Source organism: Oncorhynchus nerka, linkage group LG10 (genome assembly GCF_034236695.1).
Source record: "Oncorhynchus nerka isolate Pitt River linkage group LG10, Oner_Uvic_2.0, whole genome shotgun sequence".
In the NCBI taxonomy this organism is placed as follows: Eukaryota; Metazoa; Chordata; class Actinopteri; order Salmoniformes; family Salmonidae; genus Oncorhynchus; species Oncorhynchus nerka.
The window spans coordinates 83,594,773-83,615,286 of record NC_088405.1 but is presented as its reverse complement, the minus strand read 5'-3'; the positions used below and the strand labels follow the sequence as shown (position 1 = coordinate 83,615,286).

At 44.0% G+C, this 20,514-nt stretch overlaps 1 protein-coding gene across 6 annotated transcripts in view; it reads right to left on the bottom strand.

Annotated features, from left to right (window-relative positions):
• Positions 1-96: 96 nt before the first annotated feature.
• Positions 97-20,514, bottom strand: part of gramd1ba (GRAM domain containing 1Ba) — a 105,657-nt gene continuing 85,239 nt past the window's right edge. For all 6 annotated transcript variants that reach the window (XM_029671580.2, XM_065023842.1, XM_065023844.1 and 3 more), the window contains 15 exons: positions 20,003-20,106; positions 19,377-19,472; positions 15,228-15,308; positions 14,944-15,059; positions 13,752-13,911; positions 10,228-10,417; positions 9,890-10,036; positions 9,474-9,595; positions 8,425-8,567; positions 7,960-8,063; positions 7,064-7,270; positions 6,600-6,690; positions 5,432-5,539; positions 5,118-5,238; positions 97-4,702 (listed from right to left, as the gene is read on the bottom strand). In XM_029671580.2, coding sequence (XP_029527440.2) covers positions 4,613-4,702; positions 5,118-5,238; positions 5,432-5,539; positions 6,600-6,690; positions 7,064-7,270; positions 7,960-8,063; positions 8,425-8,567; positions 9,474-9,595; positions 9,890-10,036; positions 10,228-10,417; positions 13,752-13,911; positions 14,944-15,059; positions 15,228-15,308; positions 19,377-19,472; positions 20,003-20,106 — 1,880 coding nt within the window. In that variant the 3' untranslated portion in view covers positions 97-4,612. The remainder of the gene's footprint in view (positions 4,703-5,117; positions 5,239-5,431; positions 5,540-6,599; positions 6,691-7,063; positions 7,271-7,959; positions 8,064-8,424; positions 8,568-9,473; positions 9,596-9,889; positions 10,037-10,227; positions 10,418-13,751; positions 13,912-14,943; positions 15,060-15,227; positions 15,309-19,376; positions 19,473-20,002; positions 20,107-20,514) is intronic.

Here is a 20,514-nt window from a genome sequence, read left to right as displayed (position 1 = left end):
CAAGGGGGTACTGAAGAATCCCCCATTGAAAAAATATCACAATTCATTGGTATGGACAGAAACAGACAGCTGCAGGGATGAGTCAGACAGAAAATGCATATTTGAATGACTTTATTTCATTTCCTCCATCTCTCCTCCACAAACCAATAAAGCCTTTAGAATCTTTTTCTTTCTAAGTTGTTCCCAAAACCACGACCAGCGCAGAAGGGTTTCACTAGTCTGTGTACACTGAAACGATACACAACATAGAAATACAATATATTATCTGTATAACACAGGAGGTTGGTGGCACCTTCGAGAGGACAGGCTCACGGTAATGGCTGGAGCGAAATCGATGGAATGGTATCATACATGGTTTCCATGTGTTTGATGTCATTCCAGTTCCAGCAATTATTATGAGCCGTCCTCCCCTCAGCAGAATATTTCAGTCATATATCGGAGATCAGAAGGCTTTAAAAAAAACATCTGGTATTGATACAGAGGATATAATACCACAGTGTTTGAGATGGAAAAGATTCTGAAGAAATTGCACCTGTCTGAGGTGTGTGTGTGATGAAGTGAAGGATTTGAAAGAATTGGTCAGGCTTCTTTACCTGGCTACCCAAACTCCTTGCTCCGGCCAAACGTTATGCCACGCCCACGGACAATAGTTTCTTCCCCACAATGAGTCTGGATCGGAGTATCTCCCGGCGATTTCTAGAATGCTAACTGTTCTGAATTGGTCCTAGGTTGGGCCAGAGCCAGAACACACACAGGTAAAGCAGCGTTTTGAAAATAATCTGATTGGTTTGACATGATCCGATCGCTGATGACTGTTTGGTACAACACCCCTAATTTTGACGTAACCACAAACGACTTCAACGATGGAAGTCTCAGACTGAAGTATGTAGCGAACACAGAGCAGTGGATGAATTCAGTTTGAGTCGTCAGGAAACATAACTACAACCACAAGCTCTAGAATACATCCTTTCAATTAGCTATTTATGTCTCATACTCAGTATAACACATTCTCAATATCTGCAAATTGTTAAGAATTGATTTAGAATGTTCTACAATTCGGCAAACATGAACAGGTCTATGGCTTTGTGAGCATTCAAATGAGTAAAGCTCTTTCAGTTTCAGGTTTTTGAAGAACACTACTCTTTGGCTGCAATATATTTAGTTTGTTTTCTCAGACACTCAAACATGCTTGCTGACCATTCTATTGAAAAACACTCTTCAAGCTTTCAACTACCAATATATTAGATTCATGTAGTTTGAACAGAGTACATTTTTTTCTGGGCCATTTGAGGCATTCCTGCAATATAAAGCACTCATGCATAGAACACATCAGATTGTGAATGAGAACAAATGGGACAGGAAGCTAGCATGCATTCACTATCGAAGGGTCCACAAGGGTCTCAAGTTTTTCAGAAACCCTAACGAAGGCAGCTTGCTGTCAATGTTAGTGAATTCATTAAATACATGTATTGCATAAGATTAATAGTTTTATCTTTAAGGGTCACCAAGTCATTTGGAAGAGATTACTATTACCTCAGAATACCTTACTATTCCTCCCAAATACTCTTTTTAGTTGCACATCGTCCCACATTGGTTGACCGCTTTCTACTCCTCTTCTAAGGGCCACAACGTCAACAGAAATGATTGCCATGGTGAGACAGGCAAAACATGTAAAGTACAGTACAGGTCATTGTAATCTCATCATGGGCCCTTTCTCTTACAAATAAATCTGCCCTGAATTGTCACGTTGTCATTATTAAAATTTGGCAATTTGACATGAACAAGGTCAAATGGCCATTTTAGTAACATTAAACCATGTCATAGCGCAAGGGAGTCGGGGAAAATCATTCTGCAATAACGTAAATGACTCACAATCAAAAATGTGTATGAAATGCTACCGACTGTATCAATCCATATTGTTTTTCTTCTTCTTTCAGATGAAACCCTCCTCTTTTTGGAATGTACGTGAGTTGAACCCATCCCCTCTCTGTGCAATGCTAATGAGTCCAGGGTCGTATTCATTAGTGCACACCACAGCAAAATGTTTTGCAACTGAAAACAAAAATGAGTATCTTATTTGACAAATTCAGGTCGGTCCCTCCCTGTTTTGGCTCGTTTGCTTCCTACTGAATACAACCCATGGCTAAAGCATTGTATCCCAATGCATAACATTTTTCAATTCTGACATTCTTTTGGCTCAAATGTTATTTCTGCACATCGTGAACCAATCCCTCAAACACACCAGTTAGTGGCTGAATCAACTTTTGAACAAGGCTTTGTTTGTTTCCAAAGTCATCATAAGAATCAATGATAAATACATGGGTGGCAGGCAAATATGGACGTATATAGCAGTCAGAATTCAATCTGAAAATAAAATGTATTTTGATAGCTATATGCTTCCATAGACAGATGCGGGAGATAGCTTCGGCCACAGTAGAAATCATTAGACAAAATCGACAGACACAAAGTGGTAATGGTTGATAGCGTCAACTTGACACATCCAATATGCCAGAATATAGCCCATGGCAGACATTTTTGGGACGACACAAAGGACTACAGAAGGTCAGACCCGAGTTCAAATACATTTTAGACATTTTTAAAATACTTTGAGTGTTTGCATTAGCCAGCCTAGAATACCAAGTTGTTGGGGTTTGCAGTTTTAGGACTTTTCTATTGGTCCACAAAGCCAGACAAGCTCAATCAAGCAAAGATGAAATATTTTAAATCATTTCAAATGGTATTTGAATATGGGTCTGCAGAGGGTGAACACTGATCATTTCCCCAAACGTTTCTTTTACATTTTTCGTAAACACTGTACATAAATAAATCAATAAATATCTGAACTGTACAATATGCATTATTCTTTTTTTCCAGCTTCAAGCATATTTTTCAATGAGGAATTTCACAGTTTTAATCAGTATCCCTTTGTAAACGTCTCTACGAAAAAAAGACCCTCCCTAAAATAATGTCTACTCCCTCTCGGGTTAAAAGCTGAACACTTTAAAGTTCATAGAGTGACAGAGTATAACATCCACATTATCATAACACTGGTCATTATTCTCTCTGTCTGACAGTATTTAGGCTGGTAACAAATACTGGGGGAAAAACATGAATGATCTATGTAGCGCAGGTAGGGACAAATTCAAGCTCCATTGCATGTGTAAAATCACTTAGGGAACATACCAAGGCCTATACAGTACACTCTGAGTACATTCTATTCAAGCTAAGGACAGGATAGCCACAGATGAATTGATACAACACAAAGTGGCCAAATAAAAGATGAAAAGAATACTGCCCAAATTGAAAAAACATACATGTTAGCATAAAAGTTGACACACAAATCTTGGCAACAATGAATAGGTGTATCCATAACCTAAAACAAATCATCCTGAAGGATAAGGTTGGAGACATGTTTGGATAAAACCTAAGCACAACGTTGAGATAGCGTTTGGGGTTGGCTAGGGCAAAGAATGCCCTGTTTATGGAAGAGGGTTGCATCATCAAAACATACTATGTACCTCTGCAAAAGCAGACTGCTTTCTCATCCATATATGGTAACAACCAATATATTCTCACTGCTGCTATCTGCTATAGCTAGCTCCCCTGTCCACAAATCAAAAGGGGTTGGGCTACTCTACACACAGTAGAGAACATGCCTTAGAAAACGACAAACACTTAAACAGAGAATAACAAAGCCATGGCACAAGCTCTCAGGGAAACCTGCCCTGATACACCACGGAAGCCTGGTAAAAGTGTGCCCTGACTGCAAATGACTTCCACAAAAAATAAATACGGAATTATATTTTCATTTATAATATACTTTGATTCTTTGTGGTTCTATCCTAGAAATGATGGATTGTGTTGAAACACTGCATGCTGATTATCTTTCCGGTACGGTCGTAACCTGTTCCCAGGGGTCCAAAGGTCTGTAAAAAAAAAAAGGATACTGCAGCTCCACAACTTTGTCCAAGAGTTCCTAAAAAGGCTATGTACTAACCCCTTACCCAGTCTGAGACAGAGTACGCAGAGGTTTCAATACACATCTCCACCAGGAAAGCAATTCGTTTTCTTCATACGGAGACAAGAAACTGCATGCTTTCACCGGCCCCCCACGTCATCCCAGTCCGCACGTGGCCCCCAAAAACAAAAAAACTTTACAGTACGACATTCTCGGAAAACAAGGTGATAAAAAGTTCAGAGTTCAGGCCAAGGTGGGTCACGGCACAGTTAGTGCTATCCGGGATCCTTGGGACGTTCCTACCCTAATCCCTAACATTAACCCCTAACGCTAACTTTCGCTATAACCTTTACCTAACCTTAACCCTTACCTTAAACGATTTCAAATTTAAACTTCAATGGGGTAGGGACGTCCCAAGGATCCTAGGATAACAAGGACCGTCACTGCTGTCTTTTCACATGATGCAATGATGGCTGCCGTCCCACTCCGGCCCTGATGGTGATGAGGTCACTTCATGCCAGAAGTTGGGCAGTGGGAGAGTTGCCCTGTCCACCTTGCAATAGAACATCCTTCTGTTCTTTGCCCAAGAGTTCCAATGAATGGTTGGTTAGATATTGCACATAATGTCCCGGCTGGTGGCCTTGGGATTGTTTCTCAGTGATATCGACTCCTTTTCTCCTCCGATTCAAAGTTAAAGTCCTTTAAACCCATGCCCTTCTGCAGGTTTAGTAACGAGTCCTTCATCTGTAGAGGGACAAAGGAAACATTTCAACTTCACAAGCTCGACTTCAAAACTTTTTGCAAAAATCATGCATTTTTTATAATACATTTTTTCGTTTGTTGAAAATGATGCATTGAAGTCAATAGGAAGTATATGCAATGTCAAAGATTTTTAGCATTCGTAAATCAAGTTGATTCCTAAATTCACATCACATTGAATACACATTACATGCCGTCACATTGAATACAGTACTGCATGTGTTTGAACAACTATCTATGACACACACACACACACACACACACACACACACACACACACACACACACACACACACACACACATTCTCAAATGGTAAAGTTAGTGAATGAACAATCATTCTCTGACCTAATTGGTCAGTTATGCGAAGGCCATCAGTATTCTACTGATTGGCTGTCTCACCTCATCCAGCAATATCACAGACGACTTGATGATCTCCTTCCACTTCTGCAGCTCGTCGTCATGGTAACGCTGCTGCGACTCCAGGAGCTGGGCCCACTCCATCTGGGTCTGGGGCAGTTTACTGAGAGAAGGGGAGAGCGAGAAACACACACAAACACTGTTTTTAATCTGTAATTTGTCTGGTCAATTACTGTCATATTGTGGAGTGACACTTTAATAAATGTTCTAAACTCTAAAACGGACTAACATACAATTCCAAAGTCATTCCACAGGGCTGGAATCGAATTGGGTTGTAGTGTATTTGTGTGAAGTACCTTTCTTGTGGTCGTATGCCATGCCATGAGGTGAGACTCTGTGTGGTGTACTCCAGCATCCACAGCTTATAGAACAGCATCATGTTCAGAAACACCAGCAATACTAGACTGTAGATAGAGAGAGAGAGTAAACAGAGAGTAGAGTGAGAGAGCGAGAGTGTGAAGCCAGAGAGTGCGAGAGAATAAACAGAGAGAGAGATGGAGAGAAGAGAGAAAGAGGTAAAGTAGAGAGAGATATTTAGAGTAAAGAGAGAGAGGGGTAGAGATGACATAAATATATGTTAGACTAAGGATAGCAGGATTCCCCTGGAATGTGCATGCCTTCAACTACTGCAAAGGAAGGATATGTTAACACTCATGTCTAGTGTATGTATGGGGTGAACCAAGTCCATCAAGCACAAACACATATCTAATCAACATGGTGTTATGAAAAAAGTTGAATACCTTATACAGATCCTATAGGATGCATGAATGGAGACAGGGAAAGAGAGAGAGAGAGAGAGAGAGAGGACAATTACACACACCACCAGACAAGACGACAGGGTTTTTCTGCTAAAATGCTGCTATAATGCTGGAGAGGAGAGGGGGAAAAATAAAATATATTTGATTGTCAATGTTTGGTTTCAGTACGCCTAGAAAGTGGAAACACATGGAGCATCACAATGTTAAAATGTTATCACAACTTGAGACACCTCGTCAGTATTTTGATTGTTGTTTTTTTAAACAATAGTGTTACGGTAGTTAGCTAAAGAGTGCAGTAACTGTTCATTAGCAAGAGCACCACCCTTTGCTAGCAAATACGACGCGGTCTTCAAAAGGTGTCTCCATTAATGTTAACCTTCTGACATTCTCCACTTTAGTACACCAAGAACAAGAAAAGTTGAAGTGGACAGATTTAAATCAGATGAGTCACCACATGCAACTTTGACACATAAATGACACCTAAACATTCAACATCAACTGAGAAAAGTAGAGACCAGAGATATCTATGGGATCTTCAATGGATAGTTCTCCACCCATAGAATTAGAGTTACTAGAATGGACATTTGAGGGGCTTTGGCCATTCTAGTAATTATATTTATAAACACATGAAAGAGAATCTCAAACAACCAGCCGTGGTGTTGCTGTGGTGACAGCCCCTCCAGGGTGGCGGTGGAAGGATACTCACACAAAGCTGATGATGAGGAGTAGCTTGGAGACGCTGTAGAGCGCTAGGCCCCCTGGGACATGGTCCGGGATGTGTCTGGTCTGAGTGGAACCTGCAGGAAGATAGGTGACCATTTTGGATCTATACAAAAAGCCACGCAATACCTAATGCTTTATTCCTGCCCTAATCAAATATTACAGCTGCAGGTAATAAAGGTTTTGTTTTTCACAACCCTGATACAGTACAGGTTTTTGTGATGACAATCGCTATGAAAATCTACAGCGCAGTGTTACACATACATTGTGGCAATTGTTCTGACAGTTAATCCATTGTGCCAGGAAAACACAAATCACAAGCATCTTAAGAATTGGAATATTATTTGAACCCAGGTCTGATTGAAATCTCATTAGCACTAGAGCACAGCTGCTCATGAGGCTTAAGGGTGTCCTAAAATGAGTCAAACAGTCATCAGCAGTCAGTCTGACCTGCCACTTGTTTGATGCGATGGTGGTGGGTGACCTCCTCGTCCTCGGGGGTGGTGACGGGGCTGAGGGCCTCGTCCATGTGGGGGGGCCGCAGGTGGATCAAGGGCCGTTTCCGCCGCCTCAGCGCCCCTGCCCGTAGAGCCCTGGCCTTGGGGGACTGTCTGTGGGGCTCAACCAGGACCACCTCCACTTTACTCAGCTCCAGCTCTGGAAAGAGTTAAAGGAAAGGGTTTATGTTTATTTCACAAGCTGCATAACACAGTTATGCATAAAACAGTCTCAAATGGCACCCTATTCTCTAGACAGTGTACTACTTTTGATCAGGGCCCTTAAGGCTCTGGTCAAAAGTAGTGCACTATATAGGGAATAGGGTGCCATTAGGGATGCAACCAGTATGACACTGTATGGTATTCACAGAACCTGGGTCCTAAATCATGGAGTGATTCAATAGCCAGTGTGCCAGTATGTTTCTGCTATTTACTTTTTTGTTGTGAGTTGTTGGCTAGGCAACTACCAAAGGACCCACTTAAGTAGAAACAGACCGGCATGCAAACTACAGGTTTAAGCAAAGTAAATTACTTCATTCTTTGAGTTAAATATTTACTTGAATAATTTATCCTGGTGATTAAGCACTATCTAAAGAGTACTCATTCTAGTTTCTCAAGTGAGAATACAGTTGATTTAAATGTTTTAAGAAAGACAAATCCCTAGCCTCTCATCACCATCCTGATCTCGCGAGCTTACATTCTGTTTCGCTACACGGATTCTTGATGAAGTGAAGTGAAACGAGAGCACAGCTGGCAGGATGGTGGATCAGGCTAACAAATACTAGGCTCCAAGAATGACCCCAGGCTCCATACCATTCATATTCTAGATTAAACTATAGTCCAACTGACCTAAGTGTCTGAAGTACTCGTCCAGGCCGCTCCAGAAGTTCCTCTCGATAAAGCCCTTGACCAGCCCCCACGGCTGTTTCTTGTAGCGCAACTCTGTGGATACCCTGCAGGACACACACACACACACACACACACACACATAATACAACCGTCATTACACCTGCTTGGTCAACCTTAAATTTGACTTATTCTTTTAATACATTTTGAATACATTTCACCCAAGGAGTCAAGTACTGCATCATCAAGGTCGTGTTCAGTAGGGAGAAAACATTTTTTAAACAGAGTGAAATGAAGTGGTACTACCTAAACATGTCCAATCAGAACACTTGTTATTGTCTTCCGTTGTAAATCATTTTGCTAGTGTGCCCCACTGAACACAACCCTGGTTGGAATTTTAACAGCTAATTTTAACAGAGTGGAGCACCCCATCTCCAATCATAGGAAGAATAGAGGGAAATCTCTCACCTTAGCCGACACTTCTTCCTGGCCACCCTGGTGAGCACGTAGCGGTTTAGGGTGTAGAAGTAGTCATGGTAGGGGACGTCGTGTGCTATCACCTCAGCATCTATGATGTAGCACTCGCTCTCCTGGCTGGCCTTGTACAGCGTCTAAACCACACAGATATGGAATAGTTGTGTTAACAGACAACAACAAAAGAGGCCTATTCTGGCAATTGGAAGGCTGCAAATGACATTCAGCCATTTGTCATCTGAAAATGAATGTGTTGGTTTTTCTATATGTTTTAGTACCTTCTATAAATAATCAATAATAAGAACATTGCTATCGGCATTCATAATGTTTTTTATAAGCATTCATAACAACCCGTGGCTCCCAAAAGCAGCCTGTAAATACATTCATAACAACCCGTGGCTCCCAAAAGCAGCCTGTAAATACATTCATAACAACCCGTGGCTCCCAAAAGCAGCCTGTAAATACATTCATAACAACCCGTGGCTCCCAAAAGCAGCCTGTAAATACATTCATAACAACCCGTGGCTCCCAAAAGCAGCCTGTAAATACATTCATAACAACCCGTGGCTCCCAAAAGCAGCCTGTAAATACATTCATAACAACCCGTGGCTCCCAAAAGCAGCCTGTAAATACATTCATAACAACCCGTGGCTCCCAAAAGCAGCCTGTAAATACATTCATAACAACCCGTGGCTCCCAAAAGCAGCCTGTAAATACATTCATAACAACCCGTGGCTCCCAAAAGCAGCCTGTAAATACATTCATAACAACCCGTGGCTCCCAAAAGCAGCCTGTAAATACATTCATAACAACCCGTGGCTCCCAAAAGCAGCCTGTAAATACATTCATAACAACCCGTGGCTCCCAAAAGCAGCCTGTAAATACATTCATAACCGTAATAGCATTCATAATGCATTACACACAGGTGATCATAACAGTGACTGTAGTTACGTTACGCCAAACGCAAACAAAGCATGAAAACAAACTATGTACAACATTTAAAACCTCTATGACCTGCATTGCCACTGGGAGGCTCCACTCACCTGAGTCTCAGTGACGGTGGCGGTCTTGGGCGCCAAGGGGTTGGTGAGGGAGACGGTGTACATGATCTCTCTGGTCTGGTTGCCTGCCTCTTTCTCTTTCTTCCAGGGGTGATAGACGATGTCTAGACGAAGAGTGAAGACAGACAGAAAGATCAGCCCTTACTCCTTTAACATTTGCCCAGGTTTTAGTCTGACACACATTGAATTCTTTCAAAATGCAACCTTCCTGCCTTCCTTCAATTCTGATCTGTGAGTTATTGTGGTGTCCACTTTACCAATCCAGCCATGTCAGATAAGGATTTACCTCAAGGGAGGAAGGAGAGAAAAACTGATCAAGGATCAGGTCACCCCCTGTCCATGTAATCTTCATCATTAAGATCTAAAAGGTAAAACTGGTCTGGGTACTGTGGTGTCACCTGAAAAGCGTCTCTGCTCTAGGAAGTCCCTCATAAAGGTGGACTCGGTGAAGAGGATGTCGTACATCTTGTCAACGCTGAACTCGTACACCTCGTTCATGTACTGCTTCCCATTCAGGTCTTCATGAAAGGCCTGCACCTCCCCTGCTGCACACACACAGAGGAAGGAGAGCAAGTGAGTGAGTGTGTGTGTATGTGTGAAAGGATGTGTTTTAATATACAGGAATAGGACAGTGACAGAGTGAGTGTGAGTGTGTGTGTGAGTGAGTGAATGAGTCGTCGTATATGCACGCATGTGTGCAAGTGAGCGCGCATGTGCATGTTTCAGAGACCCAAACCTTCGTCGTGCGTCTCGGAAGAGTCGCTGAGCTCAGTAGGGAGGTCCTCATTGTCGTTAAAGTCCAGCGAGGGCGAGGGGGCGGGACTGCTGTGACCACTGCTCCGGTTGTCCAACCCCGGCAACTGGAGGGTCAGGAGTTCGCCATCAGGGAGACACAGGGGGAAATCGTCCACGGTGGCCAAATCAAACTACAGAGGAAGAGGGGGTCATGAGCGAAGGGTCAAGTCAAACCATAATCACAGATCATTGCCCTACCTACTGCCTACATACTTGTAAAATTGAAAGCTCAGCAAGGGATAATATGGTTGAAATGCCACTGGTGTGATCTTGGGAGGGCCCTGCATGGGCATGAATTTTAAGCTTGAGCCCTACCCATGCATGCAACATTCAGGCCCTACCCTACTCAGGCCCTTCCTTTGTTAGTATCCATTAGCTGCTGGTCTCTGCCCCTCACTCCCAGGGTTGCTCTTCTGCTAGTCTATGTGTGAGTATCCATAGCAACGGTTCCACCTTGGGGTGCTCAGGAGATGTGAACAAGAGCAGTTAGCTATTAGCTAGTTACATTTCATTACTCAAATTTTTAATTTTTAATTTATTTTTAATTTCACCTTTATTTAACCAGGTAGGCAAGTTGAGAACAGTTGAGACCTGGCCAAGATAAAGCAAAGCAGTTCGACCCATACAACGACACAGAGTTACACATGGAGTAAAACAAACATACAGTCAATAATACAGTAGAAACAAGTCTATATACGATGTGAGCAAATGAGGTGAGATAAGGGAGGTAAAGGTAAAAAAAGGCCATGGTGGCAAAGTAAATACAATATAGCAAGTAAAACACTGGAATGGTAGATTTGCAGTGGAAGAATGTGAAAAGTAGAAATAAAAATAATGGGGTGCAAAGGAGCAAAATAAATAAATAAATAACATAAATAAATACAGTAGGGAAAGAGGTAGTTGTTTGGGCTAAATTATAGGTGGGCTATGTACAGGTGCAGTAATCTGTGAGCTGCTCTGACAGCTGGTGCTTAAAGCTAGTGAGGGAGATAAGTGTTTCCAGTTTCAGAGATTTTTGTAGTTCATTCCAGTCATTGGCAGCAGAGAACTGGAAGGAGAGGCGGCCAAAGAAAGAATTGGTTTTGGGGGTGACCAGAGAGATATACCTGCTGGAGCGCGTGCTACAGGTGGGTGATGCTATGGTGACCAGCGAGCTGAGATAAGGGGGGACTTTACCTAGCAGGTTCTTGTAGATGACATGGAGCCAGTGGGTTTGGCGACGAGTATGAAGCGAGGGCCAGCCAACAAGAGCGTACAGGTCGCAATGGTGGGTAGTATATGGGGCTTTGGTGACAAAACGGATGGCACTGTGATAGACTGCATCCAATTGGTTGAGTAGGGTATTGGAGGCTATTTTGTAAATGACATCGCCGAAGTCGAGGATTGGTAGGATGGTCAGTTTTACAAGGGTATGTTCGACGGCATGAGTGAAGGATGCTTTGTTGCGAAATAGGAAGCCAATTCTAGATTTAACTTTGGATTGGAGATGTTTGATGTGGGTCTGGAAGGAGAGTTTACAGTCTAACCAGACACCTAGGTATTTGTAGTTGTCCACGTATTCTAAGTCAGAGCCGTCCAGAGTAGTGATGTTGGACAGGCGGGCAGGTGCAGGCAGCGATCGGTTGAAGAGCATGCATTTAGTTTTACTTGTATTTAAGAGCAATTGGAGGCCACGGAAGGAGAGTTGTATGGCATTGAAGCTTGCCTGGAGGGTTGTTAACACAGTGTCCAAAGAAGGGCCAGAAGTATACAGAATGGTGTCGTCTGCGTAGAGGTGGATCAGAGACTCACCAGCAGCAAGAGCGACATCATTGATGTATACAGAGAAGAGAGTCGGTCCAAGAATTGAACCCTGTGGCACCCCCATAGAGACTGCCAGAGGTCCGGACAACAGACCCTCCGATTTGACACACTGAACTCTATCAAAGAAGTAGTTGGTGAAACAGGCGAGGCAATCATTTGAGAAACCAAGGCTGTCGAGTCTGCCGATAAGGATGTGGTGATTGACAGAGTCAAAAGCCTTGGCCAGATCAATGAATACGGCTGCACAGTAATGTTTCTTATCGATGGCGGTTAAGATATCGTTTAGGACCTTGAGCGTGGCTGAGGTGCACTCATGACCAGCTCTGAAACCAGATTGCATAGCAGAGAGGGTATGGTGAGATTCGAAATGGTCGGTAATCTGTTTGTTGCCTTGGCTTTCGAAGACCTTAGAAAGGCAGGGTAGGATAGATATAGGTCTGTAGCAGTTTGGGTCAAAAGTGTCCCCCCTTTGAAGAGGGGGATGACCGCAGCTGCTTTCCAATCTTTGGGAATCTCAGACGACACGAGAGAGAGGTTGAACAGGCTAGTAATAGGGGTGAAGACAATTTCGGCAGATAATTTTAGAAAGAAAGGGTCCAGATTGTCTAGCCCGGCTGATTTGTAGGGGTTCAGATTTTGCAGCTCTTTCAGAACATCAGCTGACTGGATTTGGGAGAAGGAGAAATGGGGAAGGCTTGGGCGAGTTGCTGTGGGGGGAGCAGTGCTGTTGACAGGGGTAAGGGTAGCCAGGTGGAAAGCATGGCCAGCTGTAGAAAAATGCTTATTGAAATTCAATTATAGTGGATTTATCAGTGGTGACAGTGTTTCCTATCTTCAGTGCAGTGGGCAGCTGGGAAGAGGTGTTCTTATTCTCCATGGACTTTACAGTGTCCCAGAACTTTTTTGAGTTAGTGTTGCAGGAAGAACATTTCTGCTTGAAAAAGCTAGCCTTGGCTTTTCTAACTGCCTGTGTATAATGGTTTCTAGCTTCCCTGAAAAGCTGCATATCACGGGGGCTGTTCGATGCTAATGCAGAACGCCATAGGATGTTTTTGTGTTGGTTAAGGGCAGTCAGGTCTGGGGCGAACCAAGGGCTATATCTGTTCCTGGTTCTACATTTCTTGAATGGGGCATGCTTATTTAAGATGGTTAGGAAGGCATTAAAAAAGAAAAACAGGCATCCTCTACTGACGGGATGAGATCAATATCCTTCCAGGATACCCCGGCCAGGTCGATTAGAAAGGCCTGCTCGCTGAAGTGTTTCAGGGAGTGTTTGACAGTGATGATAATCTCAGACAAAATTCAAGGAACATCATTCTTTTCTGTGAAATAATCTCTCCTCTCGGACTTATATTTGACGAGGTTGAAGTTGATCTTAGTCAGATGTGACTGTACTGTAAAGCAGAGCACAAGCAAATTGCTCAGCTTTAAAAAGTTTGAGATCAATTTAGTGATAACTGAGCCCTGCCTGTATCCTAGATATTGATGTAAAAACAGGCCCTATCCATCCCTAACCCAATGTATAGTGTTGGGGCCCATCAGGCTTGGGTAGCAGAGCCTGAGGTGGGCTAGCTGACTAAGTTGCTGACTCTAGAACACTCTATACATTTTGTCTGTAGGTGATGCAAAGCAAGAATTGGTCTAATATCTAGTGGTACTCACGGAAAGGAGAGGGTCGATGATGCCCGGGCAGGGCAGGACGTTGTCGGGGAAGACTCTGCGGGACAACAGGGGGCTGGTGTCGCCTTTGACGTCTGGCGTCTTGGCGAGGGTGGTGGCGTCATTGGCGTCGTTCTCCTCCACCGGCAGCTCCTCGCAATACCTAAAACACGGGGAAGCGCAACAGCTGTAGGTCACCGTTATCAGCACGGGGAAGCACAACAGCTGTAGGTCACCGTTATCAGCACGGAGAAGCGCAACAGCTGTAGGTCACAGTTATCAGCACGGGGAAGCGCAACAGCTGTAGGTCACCATTATCAGCACGGGGAAGCACAACAGCTGTAGGTCACCGTTATCAGCACGGGGAAGCGCAACAGCTGTAGGTCACCGTTATCAGCACGGGGAAGCACAACAGCTGTAGGTCACCGTTATCAGCACAACAGCTGTAGGTCACCGTTATCAGCACAACAGCTGTAGGTCACCGTTATCAGCACAACAGCTGTAGGTCACCGTTATCAGCACAACAGCTGTAGGTCACCGTTATCAGCACGGGGAAGCACAACAGCTGTAGGTCACCGTTATCAGCGCAACAGCTGTAGGTCACCGTTATCAGCACAACAGCTGTAGGTCACCGTTATCAGCACAACAGCTGTAGGTCACCGTTATCAGCACGGGGAACAACAGCTGTAGGTCACCGTTATCAGCACAACAGCTGGGTCAGCTGTAGGTCACCGTTATCAGCACAACAGCTGTAGGTCACCGTTATCAGCACAACAGCGGGTTATCAGCACAACAGCTGTAGGTCACCGTTATCAGCACGGGAAGCACAACAGCAGGTCACCGTTATCAGCACGGGGAAGCACAACAGCTGTAGGTCACCGTTATCAGCACGGGGAAGCACAACAGCTGTAGGTCACCGTTATCAGCACGGGGAAGCACAACAGCTGTAGGTCACCGTTATCAGCACGGGGAAGCACAACAGCTGTAGGTCACCGTTATCAGCACGGGGAAGCACAACAGCTGTAGGTCACCGTTATCAGCACGGGGAAGCACAACAGCTGTAGGTCACCGTTATCAGCACGGGGAAGCACAACAGCTGTAGGTCACCGCTATCAGCACGGGGAACGGTGCCAGCGCTTTACCCATGGTCACCGGGGTCACCGATGGTGTGTGTGACTATGGGGTCAAAACTCACCCCATGGTGTTGAAGTCATCGTCTGGAGGCACGTAGTCCTCGTCGTCGCTGGTCAGACCCAGCTCATTGCCATAACACTGATGGACAAAGTGCCACAACTCTTTGGGACACAAAGGCTGAGATAGATAGAAAGAGAGAGAGGGAGAAAGGAGAGAAAGAGAGATGAAAGAGAGAGATAGTGATAGAAGGGGAAAAGGTGAGCTTTGATTAAATTGGCAACAATACACTCTCCCCAGTGTTGTATTTGAATTAAAAGTGAACAGTCATACATGTAACAGTCGTACCTTTTCTAGCAGAGCATTCTGCCATAGTCTGAACATCATCATGTATGTCCGATCCCTTGCGCCGAACGAGGTGAAAAAGTGCTGTGGGAAGCAAGAAAAGGTTAGGATACTATATCACCAACCTGATAGGAAAGCCATCCGTCTGTCATAAAAAAGGTTCAATAGTTGTGTATGTACACATACTTTATATACACACATGCGCAAATAAATGTATGTGCATGCATATGTTTGTGTGAGCATTTGGTCTTTTATTTGGTCATTTATTAGGGTCCCATTAGCTGTTGCGAAAGCAGCAGCTACTCATGCTGGGGTCCACATGAAACATACAGAACATTAATAGACAAAAACAGCTCAAGGACAGAACTACATACATCGAGAGCATGCCGACCGGATGCATCACCGCCTGGTATGGCAACTGCTCGGCATCTGACCGTAAGGCGCAACAGAGGGTAGTGCGTATGGCCCAGAGTACATCACTGGGGCCAAGCTTCCTGCCATCCAGGACCTCTATACTAGGCGGTGTCAGAGGAAGGCCCCAAAAATGGTCAAAGACTCCAGTCACCCAACTCAGACTGTTCTCTCTGCTACCGCCTGGAAAGTGGTACCGGAGCACCAAGTCTAGGTCCAAAAGGCTCCTTGACAGCTTCTACCCCAAACGATAAGACTCCTGAACAATTAATGAAATGACTCATCCGGACTATTTCCATTGACAGTGTTCGGGCACTGATGTTAGGCGATTAGGCCTGGCTCGCAGTCTGTGATATAATTTCTCTCAAAGGTGTTCGATGGGGTTGAGGTAAGGGCTCTGTGGTGGCCAGTGAAGTTCTTCCACACCGATCTCGACAAATCATTCCTGCATTGATCTGGCTTTGTGCACAGGGTCATTGTCATGCTGAAACAGGAAAGGGCCTTTCCCAAACTGTTGCCACAAAGTTGGAAGCACAGAATAGTTTAGAATGTCATTGTGTTGTAGCATTAAGATTTCCCCTCACTGGAAAAACATCACTCTGGAGCACTGGAGCGTTTCCACTGCTCCAGAGTCTAAACGGCAGTGAGCTTTACACCACTCCAGCCGACGCTTGGCATTGCGCATGGTGATCTTAGGCTTATGTGTGGCTGTTCGGCCATGGAAAGCGATTTTATGAAGCTCCCAATGAACTGTTCTGACGTTGCTTCCAGTGGCAGTTTGGAACTCGCTAGTAAGTGTTGCAACCGAGGACAGAATGTTTACGAGCTACGCGCTACAGCACTCTGCGGTCCCCTTCTGTACACTTGTGCGACCTACCACTTCGTGGGTGAGCCGTTGTTGCTCCTAGACGTTTCCATTTCACAATAAAAGCACTTACAGTTGACCGGGGCAGCTCTAGCAGGGCAGAAATTTGACAAACTGACTTGTTGGAAAGGTATCATCCTATGACAATGCCACGTTGAGAGTCACTGAGCTCTTTAGTAAGGCCATTCTACTGCCAATGTTTGTCTACGGACTGTGGGCTCGATTTTACACACCTGTCAGTAACAGGTATGGCTGAAATAGCCAAATCCACTAATTTGAAGAGGTGTCCAAATACACTATATAAACAAAAGTATCAGTACATACACACAAAATATCTAGGTCACATGGGGAGAGGCGTTGTGCCGAGGCTTTATCTGTTTTTTTAAACCAAGTTTGGTGTTCACTTCCATCTCACATTGCTCAAGTGAATTCGATGCAATTATGGCGCTATACACCGAGTGTACAAAACATTAGGAACAACTTTCCATGACAGAGACAGACCAGGTGATTTTTAAGCCCTGAGACATGGATTGCGTATGTGTGCCATTCAGAGGTTGAATGGGCAAGACAAAAGATTTAAGTGCCTTTGAACAGGGTATAGTAGTAGGTGCCAGGCGCGGACCGGTTTGAGTGTGTCAAGAACTGCAACGCTGCTGAGTTTTTCATGCTCAACAGTTTTCCGTGTGTCCCAAGAATGGTCCATCACCCAAAGGACATGCAGCCAACCGTGGGAAGCATTGGAGTCAACATGGGCCAGTATCCCTGTGGAATGCTTTCGACAGCTTGTGTCGTCCATGCCCTAACAAATTGAGGCTGTTCTCAGGGCAAAAAGGGCTGCAACTCAATATAAGGAAGGTGTTCCTAATGTTTTGTACACTCAGTGTATAATACTGTACATTTTCTTGAATTTGTTCTGGATTTGGGGGTTGTGGAATGACCCCTGATGGCATGTTTGGTGGGGTAAGAGTGTGTGTTAGAGCTGTGTGCAAGTTGACTATGGAAAACAATTTGGAATTTTGAAAACGGAGGTTCTAATAAAAATAAGTGATGCAGTCAGTCGCTCCTTACTTTCAGTCAAGAGAGACTGACATTCATTGTATTGATATTAGCCCTCTGATTACAGTGAAGAGCAAGACGTGCCGCTCTGTTCTGCGCCAGCTGCACTTTTTCTAGCTCCTTCTTTGCAGCACCTGATCTTATGACTGGGCAATAATAAAGATAACATAGAACTAGAGCCTGCAGGACTTGCTTTATGGAGTGTGGTGTCAAAAAAGCAGAGCATCTCTTAATTATGGACAGACCTCTTCCCATCTTTACAACCATTGAAATCAATATGTTTTGACCATGACAGTTTACATTCTAAAGTAACACCAAGTAATTTAGTCTCCTCAACTTGCTCAATAGCCACATTATTCATTATCAGATTCCGCTGAGGCCTAGAATTTAGGGAATGATTTGTACCAAATACAATCCTCTTAATTTTAGAGATGTTCAGGACTAGTTTATTACCGGCCTCCCGTTCTAAAATTCACTGCAACTCTTTGTTTATAGTTGCAGTGATTTCACTAGCTGTGGTTTCTGAAACGTAAATGGTTGAATCATCAGCATATATGGACACACAGGCTTTGTTTAATGCCAGTGGCAGGTCATTAGTGAAAATAGAGAGGAGTAGAGGGCAAGGAGAGCTGCCCTACGGTAAACCACACTTTACATGTTTAACATTAGAGGTGCTTCCATTGGGCCTCCCGGGTGGCGCAGTGGTGAAGTGCCATCAGAGACTCCGGGTTCGCGCCCAGGCTCTGTTGTAACCGGCCGCGCCCAGGCTCTGTTGTAACCGGCCGCGCCCAGGCTCTGTTGTAACCGGCCGCGCCCAGGCTCTGTTGTAGCCGGCCGCGCCCAGGCTCTGTTGTAACCGGCCGCGCCCAGGCTCTGTTGTAACCGGAAGGTCCGTGGGGCGACGCAAAATTGGCCTATGGTCGTCCGGGTTAAGGAGGGCTTGGCCGGTAGGGATGGCCTTGTCTCATCACGCACCAGCGACTCCTGTGGCGGGCCGAGTGCACTGAGCGCGCTAACCAAGGTTGCCAGGTGCACAGTGTTTCCTCCGACACATTGGTGCGGCTGGCTTCCGGGTTGGATGAGCGCTGTGTTATGAAGCAGTGCGGATGACTTTCAGAAGAAGCAGTGCGGACGCATGACTTTCAACCTTGACTTTCAACCCGTACGGGAGTTGTAGTGATGAGACAAGATAGTAGCTACTAAAACAATTGGATACCACGAAATTGGGGAGAAAAAGGGGTCAAATAAAAAATAAACATTTTTTTATATTTAAAAAAAAAAAGAGATGCTTCCATTAAAGAAAGCCCTATGTGTTAGTTTAGATGGATTCACAGCAATCTACAATACGGCAGGTTGAAATAAATTTAAAACCATAACACATACATTTTAACAAAAGGTTATGGGGTCAATAATATCAAAGGCTGCACTGAAATCTAACAGTACAGCTCCCATAATCATCTTCTTATCAATTTCTTTCAACCAATCATCAGTCATTTGTCTCAGTGCAGTACATGTTGAGTGCCCTTCTCTATAAGCATGCTGAAAGTCTGTTGTTCATTTGTTTAGAGAGCAATAGCATTGTGTCTGGTCAAACACTTTTTCCCCTTCTTTAAAAAAAAAGATTTGCTAAGAGTCGGCAGCAAGCTGATTGGTAAACTGTTTAGAACCAGTAAAGGATGCATTACCATTCTTGTGTAGCGGAATGACTTTGGCTTCCCTCCAGGTCTGAGGACACATTTTTCTCGACTCAAAAAAATGACAAATAGGAGTGGCAATCGTCCATGCCTGTGTATATATGCATGTGTGGGTCCAGTGCTGACCTTGTCATTGTCGGTGCACAGCTGGATGGCGTTGGGAATGAGGCGGGCAGTCTTCTCCTTGGTCATGCTGCAGATATCCTTCAGCCGGACTGTCAGCTAGAGAGGAAAAGCGCGAAACTGTGTTAGACTACAGATAACATCCCTCCTGAAAAGCCTAGAACTACTGCAAATGAAAGATGTTATCATTAAAGCTACAGTCTGATTGTAAAAACAACAGAACAGGGTCCTCAACCAGACAGCGGAGGGAAACATAACACTACTCAAACTGATAGACAGTGCTCTAGCTGCAAGTCACTGGCATCAAAGATTCTATGGTTTTAACCATATTTTGAAGATATACATTGTATGATTACATTCTTGTTGCTTGTTAACATGAAATAATAAAACCTTATATTTTGGGTTCTGATAAGACATATGATTTTACAGAATCACAAATCCTGGACTGTAGCTTTAATACTGCAGTATATGGAACAAACCAAGCAAATCACTTTAATTTGAAGCCAAATACCTTCTATTGAGAGAAAATAGATGGCCTATACATAAGTACGAGGGCAATTTGGCACATTGTGTATTAAGGGACAGAGTAACCCAGCGTAGAGAATGGTAAAGGAAACTAAAGTCCATACCAGTGTTTCCCAGCGGAAGATGTTGCTATAGAAACAAATCCAGTTTTCTGAGACGTAGAGGCGCCCCTGCAGCAGGATATCTCTTTGCAGGGCACAGGAGTAGTCTGCCACACAGGGTCAAAGGTCATCAGGTTATTAAAGGTCATGGGGTTTATAAGAAGTCATGGCTCTACCAATAAATATAAAACATCTGCAGATCAAATTTTTATTTTAAATTTGATTTAACTAGGCAAGTCAGTTAAGAACAAATTGTTACTTATAATGACAGCCTACCCGTCATTGTACATCTATCCAGTCTATCTATGCTGGCATGCCAACTCCTTGTCACTCATTATCATGCCAAAGTCTGCCCTCATTAAGGATAGAATGTATGAGCACAAACAGATCTGGGACAGGGCTGCATCTAAACTCAGAAAAAAATAACCGTCCTCTCATTGTCAAATGCATTTATTTTCAGCAAACTTAAGGTGTAAATATTTGTATGAACATAAGATTCAACAATTGAGACATAT